At 37.4% G+C, this 22,924-nt stretch overlaps 1 protein-coding gene across 3 annotated transcripts; it reads right to left on the bottom strand.

Annotated features, from left to right (window-relative positions):
- Nucleotides 1-407: 407 nt before the first annotated feature.
- On the bottom strand, nucleotides 408-22,121 carry LOC103712438 (UDP-N-acetylglucosamine--peptide N-acetylglucosaminyltransferase 110 kDa subunit). 3 transcript variants are annotated; one of them, XM_008798962.4, is made up of 12 exons: nucleotides 21,688-22,121; nucleotides 19,636-19,709; nucleotides 19,496-19,560; nucleotides 17,032-17,124; nucleotides 16,847-16,948; nucleotides 16,558-16,722; nucleotides 16,340-16,428; nucleotides 12,535-12,656; nucleotides 10,638-10,819; nucleotides 9,926-10,210; nucleotides 3,833-3,980; nucleotides 408-1,612 (listed from the first exon to the last, which is right to left on the bottom strand). In XM_008798962.4, exons 1-12 carry the CDS (start codon nucleotides 21,945-21,947, stop codon nucleotides 1,269-1,271), a joined length of 1,929 nt encoding a protein of 642 aa, XP_008797184.2. In that variant the 5' UTR covers nucleotides 21,948-22,121; the 3' UTR covers nucleotides 408-1,268. The 3 variants fall into 3 exon arrangements, with proteins under 3 accessions (XP_008797184.2, XP_026662692.1, XP_038984273.1); XM_026806891.2 differs by lacking the exon at nucleotides 21,688-22,121 and adding an exon at nucleotides 19,890-21,643; XM_039128345.1 differs by lacking the exon at nucleotides 21,688-22,121 and adding an exon at nucleotides 19,820-19,838.
- Between the last annotated feature and the right edge of the window lie 803 nt (nucleotides 22,122-22,924).

Raw genomic sequence — 22,924 nt, forward strand, 5'->3', positions numbered from 1 at the left:
TAGACACGTTGATTCTCATAATAACCCTCCATCTAAACTGCCAATTTCAGATTTTTTGGCTGGACATTCCACTGAACAGGGCGAGGCCACAACCTTCAAATCCCCATCGTACTACCCATATTATATGATATTTAATTTTGAAACAATTGAAAAATCAAAACTTTCTTAATTTTTGATTGGAAAAGCTGAATCGTTAAAGCTTACATTTAAACTCGTTCATTAAGATTGAAAAGTTCAAGCTACATGATATTTAATTTTAAAATAATTTAATCTTTCTTAGTCCCAAAATGGAACCAAATGCATAGGGATACACCACTCAAGGTCAGAACCAAAATGTTTAATGGATAAGCAAAGGGAAGCGACAATTGGGATAAGCCCCAATTCACATGGCTGCTGCAAATCAAATATGAAAAAGAAAATCACTGGACTTCCTGGGCTAAATATCTGTCTCGATGTCAAACTTCACTACATATGAGGTCTATTTGCTAAAAGCATTCACCAGTCCATGACAAAGCCAAAGCACACCAAAGCCTCAACCACTGCAGAAATAATCAAGATAACAGAAACAAGCTAATCATGTAGTTTGCTGGATTCATTGATCCACATGCTGATTCAAGGGTAACCTAGTTGCCTTCTAGTAAATTTCTAATCACGATGATGTGTATTGGTTCTTCAAAACAAATAAGATACAAAAGCTAGAACCACGAAGTATTGAAATGGCCTTGTCCTCTCCACATGAATACAGTAGAGAGCATCTTTTGGGGATTCCAACCTTTTGCCATTTTAATAGACCATCCTACTAAAGCTTTGGAGATCAGAATACTACTTGTGTAACTTCAGAGCTCAGCATGTACAAAGCGTCTAATCTAATTTCCCCATCCTATCCAATACGTACAACTGATTCCATGAAGCTATTGCCTTTGCTGTTGGGCATGTCTCAGTATGACCAAGATTAACATGGGAACAATATGTTGTTGCAATCTCTAGTTGTGCCTTAACCATTGAAGCAAATGGTTCACAAGAAGGGACTCTCTGAGGTCAAGAAAGGAGATCAAAAGAGCCTGATTTAAATGAGGAGGATTTGAAGAAAGAGGCTGCCACAGGATGTAAGCTTTCAACTTGGAAGGAGGGACAAATAAAATTCTGAACCAATTCGACAGAGCAGGGACAAGGATCTCCGGTTCTCGTTTTGACCTACATAGGGTTGAAAAAAGACCTATAGCCTTGACCACAGGTTCACTCCATTTTGAAGAAGTCGCTTAAATGGTTCAACCTATTCTAGACATGGCCACTGCCTTCATCATGTTGGATTTGGCAGCATCAAGCAATGGGTCTGACTGTAAAGCCTTCTCGAAAGAAGCTTTAGCTTCCTCCCACCTGCCCTCTGCCACAAAAACAAGCCCAAGGTTGTTGTGTGCTGGTGCATATCCTGGGCACAGTTCTAGAGACTTTGCAAATATTGCCTTTGCATGTTCAAACCTCTTCTGCTGACGGTACAGGTTTCCAAGGTTAGAAAGGATGGCATGGGCCTGTTGGGTTGTAGCATGGGAGAGTGCCCGCTTGTATACTACCTCAGCCGAAGATGGATCATCAGATAATTGCAATGCAATACCTATAACATGAAAAATTGTAGCTTTTGTCAGGAAAAGTACAGGAATCTTCGAGGTGCAGCTAAACAAATTTCATTCAGAAAATAACAGGAATTTTCCACCTGACACATGAAGTATATATTATCACATTTGTCATAATCTTTTTTTTTTGTCAAAAATATCCTAATATGGAATCTGGAAGAAGTAAACAAAATTATATATGATACCTATTATAAAAATAAACTAGAAAAGACAATGTTTTAACTAAATTTGCCCACTAACTAGGAAAAGATTGATAAGTGAATAGACCATTCATATATCAGAGATTGTTAGTCATGGTTCAAATTACCGGTCGAACAAGGAAGCTACCAATGCTACCGCTTTCTGATGGGATTCCGGCACTGAGACAGGGCTTGGATCACCGAAACCAGTCCCAGATGGGGCATCCCAGCCGAACTAGATTGATACCAATACAAGTATTATTGGTATGAGGCAATCCCGGTTGGGATGCCTCTTGCTTCCTTTTTCAAAGGACATGGGGGTGGCTGGGTTCAGAGATGCCTTTAAGCATCTTGTGAGGCGCTTCTGACCCTATAATGTGAGAAAGAGAGCCAGAGAGAAGGATAAGAGGAGAGAAAGGGATGGAACAGTGCTACTTTCTAGTTCCTACTATCCTGACTCCTGAGCAGGTTCAGATGTACACACATCCACAGCATCACGAACCACAACCGAGTCATCATCTGACATCTTATGACAAGCAGGGGTAAGGACAATATCCAAGCTGGTATAATGTTTAAGTCCCAACTACCAGCAAGATCTGCATGTATATAAGAGGCATCAACATCATGCATGGGATTATACTATTAAAGTGGGTTACTTTGATTTTTCTGTTTCAATACTATATTTTATTTGCTATTCTTCACTCATAAATGTTATTAGTCGATTGATGATTGAGTGTTAGTATCAAATTCCGCCGTACTGATCGTACTGATGTACCGGTGGGCGCCGGTACCGGTACCGTACCGGTTTGGCTGGTTCGGGCCAAAAGCCAAAAAAAAATTTAGAGCCGGTACGGGCCGGTACCAATCGATACGGATTTGGTACGGGTCGGTACGTACCAGTACCGACCGGTACGGATTGTGAATGGTTGGAACAAAAAAATATAGCTGTACCATAACAGTTTTATTCGGTACCAAAATGTACCGGCCCGTACCGACCGGTACGACAGACTCAGTATCAATATCAACATTCAACTATCGCATATCCTTAAAAACATCCTCTAAATATTAAGGAATACAAAACAAGCTGGCCTAAACATCATCATGTATAAAAATATAAAAAAATAATGAAAAGAAAAAAAATAAAAAAATGATTCCTGGCTGTCCCAGCATGGTTAGAGTACAAAGCCCCACATCGTATCAGCACAGGACAGCCTGGTGCCATACTGGTCTGGCCGAAAACCGATACCGGGCTTTAAATCTTGATGCCAACAATATTTCAGATCAAATTTTAGTAATTAATTGTAGTTTATTTTATTTTTAATCAGATCTCATTGATTGCTCTTAAAACCACTTATCTTACTTGTGACAACAATGAGCTCAAATATCAAAAGCCAAACCTCAATTTAGAATTTTATGTACCAGATTAAGATGTTAGCCTAAAAACTATTTATATTGTGCATATGCAATAGATTTATAGAAAATTATGCAACATGGGGTTTGGAAACAAGTTTAGGCATAAAATATTATGCAACACGGGCGTGAAACAAGTTTAGTCACTTGTATGGCATTTATAAAATTATTCTTGTGCATTTCCTGACTGTACGAACAAGATTGATGCAATCAACAAACTCATTTAAGAAATGAAACTAGTTAACTAGTTATTAACCCTATCAATCAGTTCCAGCATCATATAGAAGATCAAGAGAATTTAGAATGCCTAAAATGCCATACAAGGATCATAATAAAAAATCATCAAGAGATTTAGTTGTGGAGGCCATACCCCACCCTCATCCTTTTAGAGGATACAACATATCATCTTACAACATGACATTAGGCATCCTAATTTTTATGCATCACCTTTCCCAACCATCGACTTTTACTTCCTCGGTGTCCTTTCTCAAAATTACCATGTGCATCCAGCTAATAAACTAATAAAAATCATATTCCCACCATGCTGTCTTTGGCTGACTCATAGCCCAGTTAAAGAAGAATATTTAACTGCTAAAAAGAGATGACAATTACCAAGATTGGACCATGCATAACTGCATTCCCTGCATCGGGCTACTGCAGCCTTGAGAAACTTAACTGACATCTTGAACTGCATGGTACAAAGGTTGTGAAGACCAAGTTGATGCCATTGAACTGCATCATCTGGATCCTCCTCAATTGCCTGTTGCAGAGCAATCCTTGCGTATAAGAGATACAAGAAAATAATTGCAAAAAAATAAACATCCATTACTGTGAAGAATTTAATGTGTCGAAGATGGATGTGGCGTAAGCTTACTTGATGGAAAGTTGGAGAAAGGCTGTGATGATTCAGATAATCAATGTTACAACTTACAAGTGGATTCATTCTTAGGTGAACCATCAGAATAGAAAAATGCCATATTAAAGAAAAGCATCCCTTCAAAATGTGATTTAGCAGGGAATTGGACAAAGCCCCAATGGTCACATTCTCCCTTCCTAGAAGGTGGTTCTGGGTTCAAATCTTTGGTGATACATCCCCAAATGTTAAACGTTGGTAATTTATCTTGGGCGGGTATTCCTTCCCTTTATCTCTCTCACAAATTTAAGAAAAAAAAGGTGGTTCAGCAAACTTAAATATGCAAGTCTACGGATTTTACTACCTGAAAAAGCAATAGCAAATAAAGACATGAACATCATCGAAGACTACAAAAAAGACTAGACTGTCTCATGGTTAAAGAGTTAGACATCAAATAACCATGCATCTCAAAGTGATGCTTTAATTTTTTAGATGTGGATGTTCTTCCTTCAGATGAGATGGTCACAAGAACAGTCAGCTCATTCACCACCATGTTTGCTTGCTATTAAACAACAGAACACAATACAGAGGACCCAATGGCAAGGGGTCCTAGTACATATAAATTCTGCTTAACAGCTTCAAATTTCAACAAGAAAGACCACAGAATTATTCTTGGATAATTCACTGTATAACTTATATTCCACTTCTTCTGTTTCATTTTCAAATGAAAGTGCTTTTCAGTATAATGTTGAAGGAAAAAACAATTGACTTGTGAGAAAACACATTCAATATAATTCATATTTCGAACCATTCAAACAAGACCTATCTAATTGTTTGTCTATATGACAAACATTGAACACTTCCAAATACAAAAAAAAAAGCCTGAGTTTTTTGGGTAGAAAAAAGTCTTAAGTCAGAACCACCATTACTTATCTAAATGAAAGCACAAGAAAAGGTAAAAGGGCTTCCCTATCTTCTACAGCATCACCTCCTCTGCCAAGCACAAGAGGAACCTTACTGTCAAGTTTGCTCTTACAACTTTTGCACAAATATTTACCAATGCAGATCTATCATCCTCAGTCATCAGAAATTGACTTTCACCTACATCTCCTGGCTCTCAACCAAGTAACTCCAGAACCCTCTATCTTCCAAATCTTGCTATCTCATATCCCGCTGCAGAGAACACTACGGACCATTAAGCCAATCTACCACAGTATCCCCATGTCTGATCAACTTTGCAAGCTTCATTGCATTTCAAAAACAATCCAACAAGAAATGGCCACAGAAGCTAAATATTGCATGCAACCATATGGGTTTAGTTGGTGCAGCGGTTTCAGTCTCATATGCTTTTCATCTGGATCTCGTAGATAAATGTAAGTATGATTTGTTAAGGGCTCAGGTTGAGTCAGGCATACAAGGATCTTCTAGGGACTAAAAAAGTCCTAAGGCAAGGGAGGTGGAGCTCATAGAAACCCGAGGGTTTGGTAGAAAGGTGCCGAGAGATAAGCATGAAGTTAGATCCAGGTGTCCATGCTTGGCTGCCATCCCCATTGGCAGTTGTAAGAGGTGTCTGTAGTTCTAGAAGTTTTAGAGCACTTTCAAGTTTAAAATATTTGGAAAATCATAAGGCAAAAGCATCCTTCCAAGGTTTTAAAAAAAAGGTTTTGGAGAGCATATAGGTTTTTTGAAAAACCAATGAGCAGCATTTGCCGAACGGATCCCATACTGAACTGAACTAACATGAAATCGGGATGGTCCAGCGTGTCCCAAACAGAACCAACACAAAATTGAGATGATTCATCCTTCTGGGTCAGTTCGGCTCATAAGAACCTTCGACCCTTCAGCTGAAAGCTTTGAATGCTCTTAATCTCTCCCCCTCTTCAGTGCCAATTGACTCCATTGCCCTCGAACGATGCCCAAGATGATGCAGACATGATCGATCAATGTCGAAGACGGGACCTTCACCCTCAATCGACATTGAAGACAATACCGTTATCCTTGATCGATGCCATGGGGTCCCTCGCCAACATCTTCGACCCCGATCGATACCTTGAGGTAAGCCCCTCCCTCTCCCCCCTCCCTTGCTCTCTCTCTTCCTCCCTCTCCTTCTCCCCCCTCTCTCTCCCCTTCCCTCTCTCTTCCTCCCTCCCCCCTTCCATAAACCCCTCTCTCCATCATCTCTCTCTTCCCTCTCCCCTCCCTCCCTTTAGTTCAGTATGCCTCAAATTAGTACGATACATACTAGTACCATACCAAATCAATCACCAACTAGTACGACCTCCGATACCGGTCCAACAAACTTGCCAATATGATAACAAGTACCGACACATGATAGGGGTCCCATACTAGCACGCTATGTATCAGTGCCAATTTACAGCTGGAAAAGTGCAATACCGCTCATACCATCCCATTCCAGCGATTTTTAAACCTTGCATCCAACTCATTGGTGTTTCCCTCTTTTTTGAGATGGATGGAAAAGAAAACAACTCTACAATTGATTGAGTAACTGTGCAAGTGTGCCACCAATTTTCATCAGATCAAAAGAAAGAAGTAGATGGGTTCAATTGCTTTGAACTTCAAGGACTTCTAACTATCAGAATGCCACCTATGCGCCAGCCGCTTGGTTGAGTAATTTCCCCATTTCGCCATGCATCTTGGTTCGTTATTGTCATTACCTCCATTTCCTTTCCTATTTCGCCATGTGTCCTGGTTGGTTACCACCGTTACCTTCATTTTTTTATTCATTATTTACTAACAGTAACTTCAAATTTTTAATTTTCTCCTTATCTTCGACTTCATACTGCCTGGCAACTACCTTGGGACCAATTTTTCCATTAATGTTGTCTATGTATGCATATTCAGCCTGTAGCATGTGTGTGTCTCCAATATACACCTTAACTTCTTATATGTTATCAGATTGACCTATACTATCGGCCAACTTCTAATTGACCCAGATTGACACCCTTGGTAGTGGTTGATGCTCCCTTTGCTCCACCTGTCTTTAATGATATAGCCCATCCTTGACAAAGGTGCATTGGTATTCAATGCTTTTCCTGGATGAAATCAATCAGCCTGCATTCAATAACGCCATGTGACAACTACACAACTATTTGGGAATGGTCTGTGATGTGCCGCATGTCATTTCTACAATACATCTATGGATTCTAGTCTTCTGTCAATATGTGATGCAAACAATTGGGATAGTTTTGTGTGGAATCCAGGTCATGTACATAAGTCCAGCTTTTTATCTTTAACAATCAGCAAAGAATTAGCTAATTCACTCTTCACACTTGCAAGTTTAGCCTTTATGCTACTCCCAGGAGCATGCTTTCCAAGGCTGATTCAAAGGATACCATCTTTTCTTTCTTTGCTCATATACTATATTTGGAAGACTTTCTACATTAACCCTGTTCTCTCTCTCCTCATAGAAGATGCTCTTACAAAATTCAGAGGGCACCTACATAAAAGTGAGCCAAAATAGCTGTCTTCTCCATCTTATTTTGCCTTAGGAGTAGCAAATTTGCATATCTGGTCAGAATGAGACCATTAGGTTTTTAGTGGAAAATTAAGTCGCATAACAAGGAGATTGAAGAGATCTAATTTGCGGGACTCTTCTGTTAATGTGGCTACTAGATTAGATACTCTCCCTTCGAAAAAGGCCTAACTATGATTTGTTCAAAACTAACTCTGATAAGTTTCAATGGGGCCTTCACTCTTATTATGGAGCAGTTATAAGAAGAGGAATTTTATGACAAGCCTGCATTCATCTATTCTAGGATGAAAAACAAGTTTGAACACTTTGCATAACTCCTGACATGGCCAAATGCTTTTTCATTTTTCCACTCTAGGATCTTAGTCTAATATAAGAAATGTAGTAAAAGAGAAAACATTTTCGACATTTTTCCTATAAGTATTTTTTTCATGACTTCCGATGTGGTTGGGGGTGGAAATGAGCCAAACATGAGCAAACTGAGCTTAGCTTGAAATTAAAATGACTCAGCTCAAATCGAGTTGAATTGAGAAACCCTAGCTCGTGCTTGGCTCATGTATAATCAAGTCAGCTCGAGCTCGGCTTAGCTTGAAATGTAATCCTCCTTTTAGTGGACGAAAACCTTGATGGGAGGAGATTGTCGATCCATGGAGAATGGGAGGGAGGGGGGGTGTTGCTATGTAGAAGAGAGCTTGGGGGAGCCTTTACCTTGAGGGAATAAAAGAGTGCCTGCTGTCTCATCATCATCAACCTCCCTTCCTATCAGCACTTGTAAGCAAAACGAGGAGAGGAAGAGGGAGGATGGAAGATAGGAGAAACAGGAGAGAATGGATGCCATTGTTGATCAAGAGAAGCCTATGGGTGGCTAGTGGCAGCGAGAGATGCTATGAAGAGATCGAGAGGAGAGGTTGGTGGTGGCATGTAAGTGAATGCCATGGAAAGGCCATTGGTGGGTGCCTGAGTGGATGCCACAATGGGAACCAAGAGAAAGGGAAAGTGGATCATGGTGGTACAATGGGAGAGGTGTTTAGGGTCTTAGGGCTTCATAATCATCGCTATTTACTCCACCCACTAGAGCTATTGAATTTTAATCAATGGTTGAACAATTTAATAAGTCAGCCACTGGATTAAAATCCAAAAGCTGATTATTTATTACTTATAAATCCATAAATACAATATCTACTTACTATATATAATATATAAAATACATAATATATAATATATAATGTACAATGGATAATGTACAATGTATAGTGTATAACGTATGACGTATAACGTATAATATATAATATATAGCATATAATATATAATATATAAATTAATATAATATAATATAATGAGTTGGCTCGCAAGTCAAAAATAAGTGAGCTGAACCTAACTCACGCTCGGCTCACTTGACATTGAGTAATCAAGTGAGCCGAGCTCAAGCTGAATTCCAAGCCGAATGCGAGCTGGCTTGTGAACAGCTCGTTAGTTTGCCAGCCTTACATGTGATTAAATAGTTAGATATAAATAATAATTGCTCCTAGTCAATTTTGCTGCCCCTAGATCAGAGAAACTGGAACATCAATCATTCTACATATATTAATTGCACTCCTTGATCTGGCCATCATATGTGGTACAAGAAAACACCCTCAACTTTGCTACTACAAGGCATCATTTGATTTAACCATTTCCAATTATATCCTTCCTACTTGTAACATGCATCCACTTTGATATCTTTTTTTTTTTAAATTATATTTACATGCTTCACAAATATTTTACAGCCTAAATCCTGAATTAACCAATAGATTTTGTCCAATAGTTGATTCATTATTTCCCTTTGAAGCCTCACTGGTATTAGACGATCACAAACACTCCAAAGTCAGAGCACCACTTCATCAAATGTCCTTATGATACATCCTTATCTACAACTCAACTATGTATAGTGAAAATGACATGGCATATTTACAAGACACATACTTAGGTATAAGAAGTTCATGCCAAACAAATGGACGCCAAGTAAAAGCGGATAATGTCTTTCTACTGCATAACCAACACAAAGATGTCGAAGAGAAATGCCCATTAGATATTTCCTAGAATGTACTAGATTTTATGTTATCACTATGTGCTGGATGAAAAATAAGAAAGTTGATTAACTTATGGTACTATTACAAGAACATGTTTGTTATGAAAGCAAGAATTATGATAAATAAAATAAATGATAATAGCCATCCCATCTTAGAAAAATCTTTTAGATTGCAAAGTAAGAGGTGATCTTCAATTCAGAAAATGTAGTATCTAGTTCAACCAGAAAGATTGCCAACAAATGAAAAAGGAAGTTAGTTTGGTTGAGCATTCGAATTGATACAGGAAGCATCACCTGCTTTAATGTATACAGAGCTCGCTCTTCTGCCTCCACCAAATCCCTCTGCTCAGTTTCAAAAGCTGCTGCAATTTCATGTTGAGCTCTGTGCACCATCGCCAACCCTGCCCATGCTATTGGAAGATCAATTACTGCAGGGTCCCCTTCTTTTAGAATCGATGCCATTTCATTTGCAGCCCAGGAAAGCTGCTCTGTAGAATCTTGTGACCTTTCAGCATCTTTAATTCGATGAACTGCTATAGCATATCGAGCAGACATTTGATTAGGCTCCAATTTTGCTGCCTGCACAGAGACAAGCATACGGCAAGAGTAATTTAGTATAAGAAAACATGGTGACCCTCAATCTGCACTCCATTGGTACCTTCCTTTATCTGAACACCTTCTATTAAGTTATTTGCGCAGATTAATGTGCAAAAATAATTTTAAAAAGTCTGTAGTTAGCCATGTTGCTCCCTTACTAACAACTCACAGTTAGGTTCTTCCATCAATATAGATAGAAGTGGAGCAATTTGGCCAGAGAAAAAGGGAAAGGTTTCCTTGTAAAATTTACACCTCATAACAAAATATCATTTCCTTTCTGTTGGCATATCAACCAGAAATTTGAGTTCTCCACTTCTTAATAGATGGACTCAGAGCTCCTAAACTCCCAAGCTACATTAAGAATAGCCTGAAAACTTTAAGAAGAAATGAGCCAAGGACATGTTGCTACCTGCTCCAAGCACTTCTTTGCATTCCTATGATCACCAGCCACATAATATGCATTAGCAAGATTCACCCATAATGCCCCAGCTTTAGGTTCAGCTTTTACTGCTGCTGTTAAGCACACTTTTGCAACAGATGCAGCTTCAACTTGATGTGGATAAGCCCCTTCACCTGCATTTGCCCCTGGACCTGTACATTCAACAAGACAACTAAATGATAAACTACTCAATGGACAATCCTCACAACCATTGTTATATAAGAGAGAGGGATTAGCTATCTATTGAAAGACATCAAGAATCAGTAAGTATCTTCAACACATATTGAGCATCATTGCCGTTCTCTGTGATCATTCTACTTAGGTAGCTGACCTAAAGAGAAGCCAAACACCTATCACAGACATCTTATGGAATGTCAAAGAGTACCATGACTAGTTTAAACTTATGAAAAATCATTTACATGATAAAACCCAATCAACTGTAGCTTTGCTGCTAGATTTACTATAATAAGCTAATGCGAGCATCCTAGAAAAAGGAATCACTATAATTTGGTGCCAAGTCTCCTTAAATGGCACTCTTGTTCTTTCTTTCAGCACCACAGTAACAAGATTCGCCAATTTTCCCAAAAAAACATGAATTATTCATGACTTGAAAGTTAGGTGAATAGTTCGATGACTAATTTGCTGGTTGGCTAACAGATCACGAATGTTTCACAAAATTTGTTGATTTCATGAAGAGATTGCAAGACAGATTAACTTCTGAAGCTTCAGTTTTATCTTGACATGGACATAGATTGCAATTTGGCAGATCACTTATGGGCTGAGGCAGCAGGGTAAATGAATGAAATGAGGGTTGTCTCTCATTAGTGGACAAATGTGATAGGGTTCGGGGAAACGTGAGAGTTAAATGTGTCCCACTGCCTAATGCCTCATGTCAGGCCCATAACAATAGCAACAACAACAACAATAATAATGGAGTCAGAGACTCCAATCAAACCCACAGAGTCACACCACATCTCCCTCCTGGACAATTTTTCTGCCTTCCACACTCTAGATCTTCAAAATTTTTAGTTTTCTCTTTTGCATATTCCAATATTTTTTTTGAACTGGAAGTGGCAAGGAACATTAAGTCTTTCCCCTGATTACAATCCCAGAAAGCCTTTTTCTTTCTTTTTCTGAATCGTTCCTCTTTATTGGGTTGAAAATTAGCAAACTAAAATTTCTTATGAAATAACATTAGCAGCGATGAAAATATGTACTCACCTTTTTTACATATAAGAATTTTTATTTGACCTTTTTATTATTTATTTTTAATTTTCTAAACTTCTTCCGAATTCACCTGATTTCTTTTTCCAAATTCCAAAGTTTTCAATCATGCCATATTATTCATGGTTGCTGAATTTGTGGCTAGGTTCACCACCAGTTTGAACAATTACAACAAAAAAGTAATTCTATTAAATATCTGTCATATAAACCTAGTGCCCATCCACGTGCGTGACTACCAAGGTCATGTTCCCTCTCATTGGAAACTTGATCCATAAATAATATGGAGGAAGAAGGGAGGTGTTTTAATGGTTTTATATGACAGTTGGTCGATGCATTTCTTGGGAAATTAACAAAAGATAACAATTAGTAATTTTGCCTGCATTATCCTATGATTCAAATTCTAACAAATAAAGATAATCCAAGAATGCAAGAGGAGCATCACAAACATAAGAACATAAGGTGCATATGTGGTGAATCTAGGGAAGACAGGACAAGAAATAAGTACAGGAACAAACATCTGAACGCAAAAAGAAAATGATAATACAAGCATAAAATTTCCATGTTATATCCATAACAGTATAGGATATCGGCCTAATAAAGTAGAACAGATAATTGGAAGGAACTAAATGTATTAGGGTCATACCTGGGATGATCGATCCATATTTACACAAAAGGAAAGCTGCATAATTGATCAAAGCAGCAGGATGGTTTTGATCCTTAAGAATAAGATCTTGAAAGCATTTTGCAGAAAGCTCCAAATTTCCACTGGACATAATTGTTAGTTAGTACTTCAAACAAAAAGGGAAAACAACATTAATTATCAACAGCAGGACAAGTCTATCAATTTCCCATTCACCATGCTAAAACAAGTCAGAAATCTGGGAAATGCAAAGTGTAAAAGTAAAATGGCAGAGATATCAATCCTATTTACTTAATTGTGGAGCCATTGTTGTTTAAATCCTACAACAAAGTGGCTCTCACAATATGGATCTCATCCTTGGATTAGAATCCGCTAGGATCATGAGATCTAGATCCATCTTATGGATCATGCAATCCCTTAGATCATAATATCCAAATCAATCATGTTATAAACATATAAAATAATGCAAAATCCACTTTATGTAATTAATATGGCTATATGCCTTTTAGAATTATTTCTTGATCTCTAATAAGCTTTAAGCACATAAAATTAGCATGTTTCTGAGAGTTTTAAATCTTAAAAGTAAAGAAAAGAAATTTTGGAATTCATAATTTAAAAGAATTAAAGAACTAGACATGATGCTCCTAACACTAGATATGCAATATGTAGGCTTATGATGAGCAAGAACACAGTTCTTATATCTGGAATTTTATTATTTGTTCATCTACTTTATGAACACATTTTTTATGTTTTTTATATCTTCTAAAAAAAATCAAGAACATTTTACCAAACTGGCACAGGATCGGGTTGGTTAGAGTGATCAGTTTGGGACTTGACAGGAACCAGCCCAAATCAATTTGAACCAAGCAAAATTGCCCTGTTTCACACAGTTCGGCGTAGTTCAGACCATTTTTTGCCAATTTCAAACTAATAATTGATGAGGGCGAGGATAAAAGGCCTTCCTGACCACTTTGTCCTCTTCTTTTGAACTTCAAAAAGCTTGAGAGTATGGGGGAGTGAGGAAAAGAAGGGGACGGACAGATTTTGCAGGTCAGCAGCTCTGATCAAGGAAGAAAACAGGCAAAATCTTTTTCCCTCTTCTCTCCTCTCTTTTTTTTTTTTCTTTTAAGCCTAAAATAGGCCAAAAATGGCTACAAGAATGGGAGATCATGCCAATTTTTTTGTATTTTGGCATAATTTTATCATATGCTATAAATTTAATTATGCATTGAAGAAATCACCATATTCAATCAATCATGTGATCTTTTAGATTAAAATATTTTTTCAGTTTAAAAATAAAAATTGTTCAAAAAAAAAAAACAGTAACATGTTTGCGAGTGTGCATGTCACTTGGTTAGCAGGAAATTGTTGAAGTTTTGGCATGGTAATGGCTACCTGAACCTAACCCCAATTTTAAAAAAATAATCAAAAATAAGTGATTATAATGACATACCCATAGGCAGAAAAATATATGTAGTACCAATGATAGGCTTCTGTATTACTTTGAATCGATTTAATTTTTCAGACATTTTATAATTACATATTAATATTTTTATTTAAAATAATAAAAATATTTATAAATACAAAATATTGCATAGAAAATTTAGAAATATTTTTTGAAGTAAGTCAGCCATTATTTGCATTACATTGTAAATTATCAAAGTTTTAAAATGTTTAATACCTTAAAATTATTAATTCATCTAAAATAATGAAAAATATGGCAATGTGTATTGTTAATTAGGAGTTTTCTAGGACACGATGCATAGTTTTTAAATTATTTTATGCATGTATTAAGTGAAATTAAATTATAAAGTCACTAATATATCTAACAATATGGCAATGTCATGATCACAGCTAGCCGAATCCCAGTAGAAGGAGCAACCATAGAAGTCAAGGGAGCCAGTCAAAATCGCAAGAGTCTACGTTTGAGAACTCCACCCAAAGATATAACAAGGAGATGGTAGGGATAGGTCACAATGGCACCAGGCCAAGCCAAGGAGGTCGGGCCAATCAGCGTGGCCTTCTATAGCAATATGGCTAGGACCAAGATTTACCGTCTCGGTACTGGATCCCATACTAGTACCATCCCATTACGGTGTCAGTACACAATACGGAATGAGACCACGAGACATACCGAGAGTTGGTATAATATGAGACTGTCTATCGGTTCGGTACTGGTGTGGTACGTCTGATACAGTAGAGTACTGACCAATACAACAAACCTTGGCTAGGACATTCTGCAAGAATGAAAGTTTCGCCACCTAGCATAGCCAGTCAAATAGGGGCAGCCAGGGAAAGAAAGCAGTTCATCAAAGTAACAAAAATAGAAAAGAATGAAAGATGTAGATCCATTAGGGAGAGTTGATAAGGAGCATGTTCACTTAGATTTCAAGACCACCGAGCCCTTAAATGACCGGTTGGCTAGATCATCTCACAATACGAGCAATGATCCTAATGACAATCCAAATGATAAAGCATCTACTGGCTAGGGAGGTAGCAGTAGACATGGCGGGGGCGAATCAACTTGCAACCATATAGTCTGAGTCCATTCATCATCAAGTTTCATTTCACTCATCCCACATAAGATACGAACCAAGGTACATGATTTAAAACTCGCTAAGGTACAATAGCATATAGGAGACGAGCCTCTTGAGGCAGTTCAAAACTTGACACTACTGTAGCTAATGATATAGAACCCAAAGAAGGATCCTTGGATGTCAGTGGATCCTCATTGTATATTGAGTCATATTCTGCACAGCCGGCTTATGACCCATAAGCATACCCTTCGTTTGATGGGTCATATTTGAGTGGCCACTACCATCCATAGCCCCAGCTAGATTAACGGTCAAATTTTGGTACCACAATCTTTTCTCAGGTGAGATAGCAAGTTCGACATCATACAAAGGATCGGTATCAAGGTGGCTATCCAAGAGGACCAGTTATTGTATATGGAGGTGGGCATAATACCTTGGTTGGAGTCAAGTTCAAGACCTCAACTATGAACGAAATCCGGACATCTACAAGCGGTATAGATACTCCATGAGGGACTAGATGTCGATATATATTTTGTAATTCAAATATATTTGAATATATATATATATTCAAGTTAAAAATTATGAATTATCTATGTTTATTTACTATGATTGTATCCATCAAGCAATCATCCAGTCTTGAGACTAATATGGAATAAAACAATAATAAAATAACCTTAAAATCATATTACAAGGATCCCTACACTTTAAAATATCCATAACAACTTAAAAAAATATAAAAAAATGAACTAGTACCATGCCAATACACTTCTACATGTTGAGCATCAGTATCAAACTGGTACGGTACCTAGTACCAAATTTGTGAACCTTGATCTAGGCAATCAAAGTTACTCTCTTCCAACTGATTTCCTAGTGATCTGAGCTTGATCAATTCAAATCTTGCACTTGGAGAGCTCCCAACATCTCTCATTTCCTCTCCCAACCTTCATATATTGTAAAAAAACAAAGGTTTTTCACCTGGGACCTAGCAATACACACCCAGATTGGGCTCGACCTGACCTTATTTGGTGCAACATGGGTGGTTCAGGACTTAATAAACCGCCAACACCATATGCAAGCCTAATGTATAACAATTTCCAAATGATTATGACCCCAATCATGGGGCTATCTACATTTCCAATAAAAAAGAGCTCATATAAATTCTCGTATAAGTGAAAACTAAGGGACACCTCATTTTAAATCAAGTAATCATTCTTCAACTAGTCCAATTTATAGAAGCAGGCGGCAGTTTCAGAATGTTGACAAAATCATCACACCTTTGAAGGTATGCAATGCCAAGGTTTGCAAGGGAATCCAGGTAGTCTGGAACAATGGCCAAGAGGGATGACAAAACTGATATAGCACTCTGGAGAAAATAAGAGAACAAAATTAGCATAAAGAAAGAAATGTGAAGATTGTTAGTGAATTTTGTGAAATAACCTGTAAATATTATGAAATTAAAGGGGAAAAAACCAAAGCAGAAATACTTGAGCACCTGCAGACGATTAGTTCTAAGAAGTATCAAACCAAGCGTATTCCAAACAGCAGCCTGTTTTGGATCTGATTGTACCGACTCTTTCAATTTCACAAGAATCTCATCTAGTTCACCCATTTCAAGCTCTTTATCTGAGCTATCCCCAGTATGTGCTTGCAAAATACACTGCAATGGGAATGATGTTAAAGCTAAGAATAGTCATTATCAAATATCTATTTTCTGACTTGATTTAAATGTCAAAGAGAGCAAGGATGCAAAGTATAATGTTTTGAGTTATAAGCTAATGCACCTGTCCATGGTGTATCAGCACCAAGGAAAGCAAATCTGGTCTCCGAATCTCTTCCTCATCCCGTAGTAATATCTCAGATGATTTTTCAAATGCTAAGACTGCCTGGAGGATTATCAAGAGGATCGAATTTGACAGAAGTTGCAGTGAAGTTAAAAATAAATGCCAAGATGAAATTCAGTAATTACCTTCTGTGGTTGACCCAATCGTTGATACATTAGGCCAAGGATGAAATGCACATGAGCATTTTTGGGCATCTTTCGTGCGACATGAACCAAACCCTACAAGCATAGTTTAACTTTACAATACAGATATTTATGATGATGATGAAACAGAAAAATAGCACAAGCACACCATATAGAATGTCGGGGAAAAACTAATCTCACTAAAAATATGGCAGTTATACAGACAAATGTTTGCCACAGAATTAGGAACCTAGGCAGTTTTATCCAATGTAACCTTAACTGTAAAATATATCAGTTAAGTTTTAGCTAGAAAAGTCTATATTCAAAAAAGCATCACACAGATAGATATCAAGATGCATCTTTACCCAAATGTACTAGCATTTTTCTTTCGAGTGCATAAAACTTCCAAGGAATTTTTCTGAGACGAGTAAAAGGAACGACGTTGTTCCAGTTCAAATGATAAGATTTGTCTTCATCCCTCACCGCCAACTTTTTGTAAAGTTCTCAAATATTTTTAAAGCATCATACCTGATAATATTTTCTGCTAATCAGTGAAACTGTTTTAAGAAGAAGTCTATGTAGCTGCATATGCATATATGGCCTCCTGACCACCTCAAATAGGGTCTAGGCTGCCTTTGCATGTAAACAGGTCCAACAGAGAGCATCAAGTAGCCAGCATAAGCCCAAGCCACAGATATGCATCCTCCCTCCACCCTGTGTATAGTTGTTCTTATTTGACTGAATTTTAAATCAAGCTATCGACAAATTTCCTATTTTTACCTATAAGCACGAGTTGATTATTTTTAATATTTTTAAATATGAACTGCATAGGCAGCCACATACTGCTTAGACACTATGGCGTACCTTGAGTGCTCACATACAATTGCTGCCTTTTTGAAACCTTGGTGACTCGCTGTACTTTTGTACCTAATTTCATCTATTGATTTAAGTATAATTTATCTACATCAGGACCAGTAATATAATCTATAGAAACTTGCAAAAAAAAAAAACAAAAAAAAAACAAGAGAGTTCTATAAATTGCGTAAGAGACATACTCTCTAATTAAGTATTCATATATACATAACACTAAATAATATTTCTTATTACCAAAAAAGGAACAATTATAACTTAAATCTGAGCACAACAGAAATCAGCTCAAGTTTTAGAAGTGTTTAGATTTCCTTGTTTATCTATTTTTAACAACTTTAAAAACCTTTTCAGTCTAAGATTGGACCGAAATGTTTCAATATATATTTAGCAGTTTTCTTTCCACTTTAATGATTTCACTCCTAAATAATTTTTAAAAATTTTATAAGATGCCCATGATACCAAAAATCAGAAAAATAATAAAAGGAAATACTAGCATAGTGCAAGTTAATTAAACCTATTAATCACTGGCTTATAGTATACTATCCTTTGGACATATGGTTTCTGTCCATTCAGTCTTTAGCTATTCAGAAATACAAGTCTGCTAAAACTTTAAAGTATCAAGAATTATGCAAATAGAGAGAGAAAAATCTAGAAAATTAAGTTAAAGAAAAAGAACTATTAGGTTGTCTAGTAATGTCAACTCTTATTGTCATTAAATAATGATGAAATAAGGTACAATAGTACCTAAACGAATGAATATAACATCTAAATCATTATTAGTAGATCCAGCTTGCTTATAACCCAAAGACACATACAAATTGAATAAAGTCTAAGATCTTCATCGAACAACCACTAACAAAAAGAAATCGTTGAAAAAAAAAAACCTTTTACAAATGGTTTCAAAACCATTGTAAAACTAGCAAAAGTTGACTTTTATCAATGAAAATAACCCCTGAGCCCATGATCAAATCACTCATCTTAACTCAAGATATTTAAGAAGATCCAAAATATGGAAAATAGGCCAGTATATATATATATATATATAAACTTAATTTGACAAGCATCTGACAAACTTAAGCAAAACCCTCAAACTCTAGTCACCATCCTGGTTGGGGATTAGGACAGTCATTAGTCATTCATTGAAGCTTTGCATCTATAGGTACATCTTTTTGTAGAACTAAATGTTTAGCTTTAAAGAAAGATGACATCAATGACAGAGACGATGTGTATGGTTGCATAGGAGGGCAAAAGGTGCTTTGAGAGACCTGTATGGCTTTGTCTGACTGGCTGCATTGGTGCTCCCTGAAGTTCATGACCCTCATCCATGGTCATCCATCATTGCAAGTTACAACTTTTATTGGCTCATTTAGCAGACTAGACCTCGGTCACTTCTCCATTACCCTAATTATTTGTTGCATGCTCACAGGGTGCGATGCCAAGTTCAACTTACTCATGGTTCATGAGGGTTTGCATCAGCAAAACACTTGTCCACTCAAATTTCATATTAAAAAATTACATTCATGATAATTCAGATCATTTGAGCTCAGTACCAAAATTCTTAAAAAATCATACAGCTTCCTAAAGATGAGAAACTCACAGCTTTTAGATTGCTGACTTTTTCCTCGCGCGACATGGAAGCCCCATGACACTGTTGATCCAGATCTGCATCATTTCCAACATTAAGTAGATGATCAACATTGAATCTTATATGGCATTTTCCTGAGCTAAGAACCTTACCTTCAGCTTCAACAATATCATTGTCTTTGATAATCACAGAATTTTTTGCTAGGTTGCTTTCATCGTTACTGCTCCTGCAAATTGATACAGTTCCGATTAGGAATTCGATTAGATTATGAAAGCAAAAATATAGCAGCAAAGCAACATATCTTCAAAACATTCTAAAAACTGTTGTAATAAATACCATAAGGAAATTTATAAGATCAATGGGATACATAAGTGCGTCGTGCAAAGGCTCAAATTCCAGTTTGTACCAGTCCACCCCAAGCATCCTGGCTAAGACTGGCGAGGTACTGAGTCCAAGATCCCTATATATGAAATTAACAGGAGCATTTCATTGAAACCTGATTGCACTGGCTAGTATGAACCAGGATCAGTGACTGGAACCAACTGACACTCATGGGTATCTGCCAGGATGCATGAAAAAAGGAGGCCCGAGGCTCTTTTCTTTTCCCTGTTTGCTTCACATTGGTGCCTCTCGAATAAAGATAGAGAGAAACCCCAATACAAATCCTTCAACCTTACTGGCTTTCAAAGCCCCTCCTCCAAAAATAAATGAATAAAGAAAGAAAGAAAAAAAAAAAAAGGAGTCTCAAAGCTGCTGCAATGGGCCTTAGACACTGGACTGAGAACCAAGGAGAGGCCTTGTGCAAGTAACTACTCTAAATAGAAGATACAGCATAACAGGAGAAGGGAAAAGGAGAGAAAAGGTGGGGAGAGAGCTCAGATCATGGGAGGCACCATAAAATCGATACCAAATTAGTGTTGATACTTCCACCAGCTCCATAAGCCCAATTATCAGCTCAAAAGCCCCTCATAATCCTAAAATATGAACTAAACAAATCCTAAAAAGCCTCTAAACAATCATTAAAAATAAGAAATTTGGAAATAATGAATCATCCCCTTGCACCTTTGCAATGAACTATTTGTATTCATAAATGTATTCCACATAAACGAGTTAAGATTTTATAGGACTAAATAAGAAGGTAAAATACTGCTTTAGGAGACGTTATTCAGAATGGAAGCGCTTGAGAACATAAACCATGATATAGGGAGGTTCACTTCCTCCCAATATCTAATAATTTAGCACAAGTCTATCATGCCAGCGGACAACCGAACTAGGTTGAGATTTGAGGTGTTAACTACCACAAGAGTAAGGTTTTGGCTCGAAGAGCTACTGTGATAAACAATAGCAAAGTTAAAGTTTGCTTTGAAGTATAATTATCATTAGCATTTGATGATAGAATAAGGCATTATCACAAGCTGTTGGTGTAAATATCTTACGCTTGCCCCAGACTTACTGCAAGCTTTTCTAAATACTTTTTAAAAACTTCCAAACCTTGCCCATGCCGCCACATCGCAATTCCTGAGCATTAACAAGTACCAAATATGATTTATTTCATTGTTTAAATTGTATTCTTGCAACAATCTCCAAACCTTTATTACCCCTTATTTGTCTGGGCTTGGGATCAACATAGACAGAATTGGGGGAAAAGTTGCTTATTTTGGAAGAATCAAGAAACTGAATGCGACATCTAGTTAAAATCAAATACAGTTGCAAATGACAAATCTGTTTATTGTTTAAAAACTTAGGCATCCACATTATGCCCTTTTATACTCTATCTACTCAGAATGAACAACTGATCGACCCTTATTTTTGTATAGACTATATTTAGGCATCCAATTCCATCCCTTTTATCACAGATGAGAAGGAATTGTATCGATCACCCCGTTAATGTTTACCATCTTCCCTTAATAAATATTGCTAACTCCATCCTTAATCAGAAAGGTATGGATTATTTTATTTTCCCTGGGAGATAATCCATTTTGCACCTAAAAGAACAATTTATACCTAACAGTAAAACGCTCTAATTTTCCTTTATCAAACTTCTTGGGCATAAAAACAACATCTTGGTGATAGAAGACACGAGAAAGGAGTGTTTGCCAGCCAATAAAAGGTTTGTAAACCATGAATGCGAGGAAGAACAAGCAGACAACAAAGAAGAAGAGGAGGAGGAGAAAGAAGGCGGAGGGCGACCGAGCTGGAGGGACCTGGCGGAGGAATCGGGGACGGAGACGAGTGCGCAATCCTCGCCGTCGCTCTCGGGGGGATCGACGTTGAGATCGGCGATGATGGCCGCCTTGGGAGGCGGCAGCGCAATCTTGACGGCCTCCGCCGCCGCGGCCGCCGCCGAGGCCGCCGCCTCGAAGTTGTGGCCGCCGGCCTGATCGCCGTTGGGCGGTGGCTGGGTTTCAGACATCTCCCGGCAGGGGTTTGGGGGTTTGAGAAGGACGACGGACGGAGCGAGCATGGGTTGCCCCAAAAAAAGTTTGGAATCGATCTTGATTCGGTTGCCCAATGATCCCTAATCGCTCATACGATGAACCCCGAGCCACCGAAGCCCAGGCAGCGGATTTAACCGATTTTTTCAAAAGAAGAAAAAGTGGGGCGCTTCTTTTGTTTATCCAATTCCACCACACCCTTATATCAGGGACTCAGTATTCCGCGCATGCTTTGATCAACAAGGATCCATCGTATGGATGGTCGCTATAACATCTTAATTTGGATTGTATTTTTTTTTTTAGGTACCGGCTACTCGCACTAATTTCGCATGAGCAAGACCAACAGAATACACAATTCAATAGAGAAAGAACAATAGTATGATGTTCCAGAGAGTCTCTCCAAAATAATGGGCTGCATGTATTTGTATTTAAAAAAAAGAAAAATGGAACAGGCTAAGCCCACAAGTGTTTGTATAAGGTGTGCAAAAGTTTTCGTACCAACGTGGCACACCATTTTAGTGTGCTATGTTTTATTTAATCATGTCTTTTTTTACCCTCTCATTGGAATTTTCTTTATCTATTCCTTTGGATTTATCTACGCTTGTATTATTTAATAATTTTTTTATAAATATTATTCTAAAAATTTAAATTTGCGTGAATACCCTCTTCAAACTTATATTTATTTTTGTATTCTCATAAAACACTGTTTTTACACAAATACCCCAAATATAATGATTCTTCTAACACCGTTAATGATTCTTTTTTGTCCTCCATCGTGATCGCCTTATAAATATTTCTTTTTTCACATCTATCCATTAAGGGTATATTAGTTATTTTAATTTGAAACTGTTAATTTTTTAACGGCGTTAGATTGTGTGGATACATATGCAAAAATAAGGATAAAAAAGAAAATAGCAAAACAAGTGCTTTACGAGGGCATATATGCAAATATCACTTTTGGAAGGATATCATACAAAATTTGATATTTAGAAGGATATTTATGCTC

This window comes from Phoenix dactylifera, chromosome 7 (genome assembly GCF_009389715.1).
Source record: "Phoenix dactylifera cultivar Barhee BC4 chromosome 7, palm_55x_up_171113_PBpolish2nd_filt_p, whole genome shotgun sequence".
Lineage (NCBI taxonomy): Eukaryota > Viridiplantae > Streptophyta > Magnoliopsida > Arecales > Arecaceae > Phoenix > Phoenix dactylifera.

Bases quoted from the DNA above. Each gene is read 5' to 3' on its own strand.
- LOC103712438 (XM_008798962.4), bottom strand. From the start codon at position 21,947: ATGCTCGCTCCGTCCGTCGTCCTTCTCAAACCCCCAAACCCCTGCCGG. The intron at 16,949-17,031 runs GTAATTACTGAA...ATAATCCTCCAG, and splicing joins GATTGGGTCAACCACAGAAG to GCAGTCTTAGCATTTGAAAA. The intron at 1,613-3,832 runs GTAATTGTCATC...TTCATGTTATAG, and splicing joins TTATGCATGGTCCAATCTTG to GTATTGCATTGCAATTATCT.